At 41.0% G+C, this 3575-nt stretch overlaps 1 protein-coding gene across 1 annotated transcript in view; it reads right to left on the minus strand.

The window, feature by feature from the left end:
* Positions 1-2735: 2735 nt before the first annotated feature.
* The window catches only part of alad (aminolevulinate dehydratase), an 11103-nt gene continuing 10263 nt past the window's right edge, over positions 2736-3575 (minus strand). The window contains exon 12 of the mRNA XM_015373184.1: positions 2736-3176. Within this exon, the coding sequence (XP_015228670.1) occupies positions 3118-3176 (59 nt within the window). The 3' untranslated portion in view covers positions 2736-3117. The remainder of the gene's footprint in view (positions 3177-3575) is intronic.

A 3575-nucleotide genomic window follows, 5' to 3' on the forward strand; every position in this document is an offset into this window, starting at 1 on the left:
CCTAGCTGAATGATCTCTATCAATTTCAGTTTATCTCTATGTATTTCAGTTTATGTATTGTTTGTTCTTTTTTCATAAGGTTAGAGTTCAGCTTGGGAGTCACTACCTCCATGAAGCTCCTCTCCTCCTGCAGATCTCCCTGCAGCATCTTCATCATTCTGACAGAAAGGAAACACCTGGCTTCTTGGTTTTCATGCAGTCAAATATTGTTAAATAACAGCGAAAACAGGCATCACTGCTCTGGAAAACGGTGCAATTCTGCCCTCGTGTGGTCGCAAGTGGAATTGATTATTTCTCTTGACTTATGATGGTTTTTTGTTTGTTTTTCTTAGTCTAAAAAATATAAACACCACTTCTTACATGTAGAAATCAGACTTTGGTGAAGCTAGCAGCTATGATTTCATTCATTTTAATTCAGCCAACCTCTCCTATGGAGGCCATTTTTGATCTGAATCAGAACCTCTGACCTTAACGAAGGCCTCTGAGGCCTGCAGCGCTGTAGATGGTGTATTCCAAAAAAGTTAAAAAATAAACCACTGACAAAAGAAGCCAAACGACCCCCATTCCAAAGGAGTGGACCCGTTCGTCTGTTTCGAGTTGCATAGTGTATAAGCAAAAACATGGCTTTGTTAGGCTACTGTATAAAGCAACTCAACGCTGTTTCTGACATTTGAATTGAAAAAGCTTCCTGGATGGGAAGCAAAACATCTTCAAACCTGGAAACAAAGTCCACTGGATTGTTTGTTTAATTTTTTTTTGGAATGATTATGACCTGGATGACTGAGAATCTTCTACAAGCATTTAGATTTTACTCTAGGTTCCTCTGTGCAGGGGCGGAGCTAGATGGGGGGCTAAGGGTGGCCATTGCCACCCCTACCATTTTTCCCCTCTAATTCAGACATAGGCAGCACTAATACTCTCAACTGGAATATTCAATACATTTTAATTTTTCATATATTATCAATTACTTGACAACAAAAACACTGTGGTTGATTATGTACACCAATATACTAACATTAAAGATGATAAATACAGAATTAATACTCTTTTCAGAACTAGATTTAGTTTTTTATGGGGTAAAGTAGTAATGATGCATCACCGCAAGTCATCCAGGAGTCTTCAGTGAAATCATAGATGAGTAACTGTTTTAATAAAAACTTAATAAATGTATGTAAATATTAGTGGTTGTAAATATCAATTTTATGCAGAATGGTTATTGATAAAAGTAGGACAAGATGTTCACCCCAGAACTCAAACCTCCAATAACTTTATCCATTATACCTTTTGTCTAGAAAGCACAGATGTTTGGATATCTGCGTCTATTTGTTAGCAAAGGGTGTGGGAAAGTATAGTTTGTCTTTATTTAGAAAATACGGATGTTTTGCTTGTTAATTTTCCCGTTGGAACGGTGTAGATTGACCATGAGGTTCTGGCGCCGATCCACTTTCGGCCGCCCCTCAGTATACACTGGTTATTGCCAGTGTTGGGCACGTTACTTTGAAAAAGTAATTAGTTATAGTTACTAGTTACCTCTCCCAAAAAGTAACTAAGTTAGTAACTGAGTTACTCCACAATAAAAGTAACTAGTTACTAGTAAAAGTAACTATTGCATTACTTTTGCAAGTGTATTAAATGAATAACTGGGGATGTCTAATTCTGAAATCTTGTGTTTGGGTTGTTATAGATACTGCAACATGAAGTTATATCTATCTATCTCTCCATATAGGCTAATGATCGTTCACGCTCTCCGTAGTTCCCCTGCGGCGCGAGCACAGGGCGGCTGTTACGCGCATTTAGCGAGCATGCGTGTTTCCTGTCGCTTGCGCGGTGAATCGTGCCGCCGCGCTGTGCGGAGATGCAGGGGAAACCGTATCTGATGGGGAAACGCAGCTCGACGTAACACCAGTATTTCCATCTGGAAAACGCTGTTTTGCCGCTGGAGTCCTCCTCACTCTCCATCCTCCCCTCTCTCATGACGCGCGCACGAGTCCTATCATGAAAAAAGGTTCATTGTGCGACCTGAGTAACGTGCAGTAACGGGGTGTCAGCAACTGTAACTGCGTTATAGTTACAGTAAGAGTAATAATTTTAATTACTCGTTACTAAAAAAGGTAGCGGCGTTAGTAACGCCGTTACTCCCATCACTGGTTATTGCCTGGCCACCCTTATAAACATTTTCTTGCTACGCCTCTGCGACCTCCTGCATGGCCGTAATATTGGGAGGGATGGGGGGGACATGGCCCCTGCACTTTTTCAAAGGTCAGTTTTGGTCCCCCAGATTCTACTGTCCAAAAAAAATATAATGCTTGGACCATGCGGACAACCGCAGGTCAAACTGAAGCCTGCTTCCCTGAGTGGCCCGCCCTCTTTTCTTTTGTGATTGGCCGTCACTCCTGAGAAGCTCACGTTACAAACATCTGATGCGTCTCTGAATCAGGTCTTTGATTGGATGATCAAACCCCCCCCCCCTTCTGAAATCAAAATTTGGTCAATGATGTCCTGTTTGTATCCCAGGAACTAATTAGAAGCACTTGTTCTTATTTTTTTTATTTCAGGTGTTGTTCTGGGTTCTGTTGGCCTACTTCATGTAGTCAAACAGGCTCTGTGTTTTTGCTTAATTCAACTGGTCAGGCAGTAATCAGTCTGGGTGCAGTGAGGGAAAACAAATTATAATATCCCAACTATCTCATTTAAATAACTTTTTTTCCACACAGTGAAATGAAATAATCTGAAAAGTCTTATTTATTCAATCTTCTTTGATTTACATATAATCCTAAAATGTTTAATCATACGTCAACAAACTTCAGACTTATTCGCAGCTTTATGAGACAAACATCAGTTCCATTTAAAACCAAACAGTAGATGGAATGAACAGCTTTATTTCATGTCATTACTATCTTCTAAATGGTCCTTTAGAGGTTTTCCTTTATGCAGGAGTGACTTGTTCAGCGTAAAGCAAAATACTCTGTTTTTACATTCAACACGTCCAAAAAGCTGAAACCCAGATGTGGTTTGCAGGATTCAGGATGGAGGACTCAGTTGTTTCCAGTTGATAAAGTTTCCCTCTGTCGACACCAGAGTGTGAAGGTTTGAGGCTCGCCGCAGCTCTGGCTCCTTTTACTCCTTCAGCCAGGTGAGCAGCTCAGGTGTGTAGTAGGTGATGATGATGTCAGCGCCTGCAGGTGACACACACAGCTTTACTGTACTGAACTCAACAGAACAAAAAACATCTCTGTAATCATTCTTCCGCTGCCTGCAGCTGCTGCCCTGCGACTGGAAACACAAACCGGTTTTAGCTCCTTTATGCTTGTCTGAACAGATCGCCTTCACCTGAACTTTTGAAGCGGATGCAGAACTTGAGCTCCTTTAGTGACAGATGAAGGAACGCCGTCACCGATCCTTCCTCCAATCTGCTGTGAGACTTTAAAACCTTCACTGTTTCTCAGCTTTTTTCGTTTGTATATTAACACCTTTATTTGCAACTTAAAGGAATAGTACACCCAAAACATGATTAGCCTTCATTTTCTACTCACCCCCATGCTGAACAACACTCTGGAGTACTTTTTTGATATCTC

This window comes from Cyprinodon variegatus, unplaced genomic scaffold, assembly GCF_000732505.1.
Source record: "Cyprinodon variegatus isolate N-32 unplaced genomic scaffold, C_variegatus-1.0 Scaffold82, whole genome shotgun sequence".
NCBI classification, from domain to species: Eukaryota; Metazoa; Chordata; class Actinopteri; order Cyprinodontiformes; family Cyprinodontidae; genus Cyprinodon; species Cyprinodon variegatus.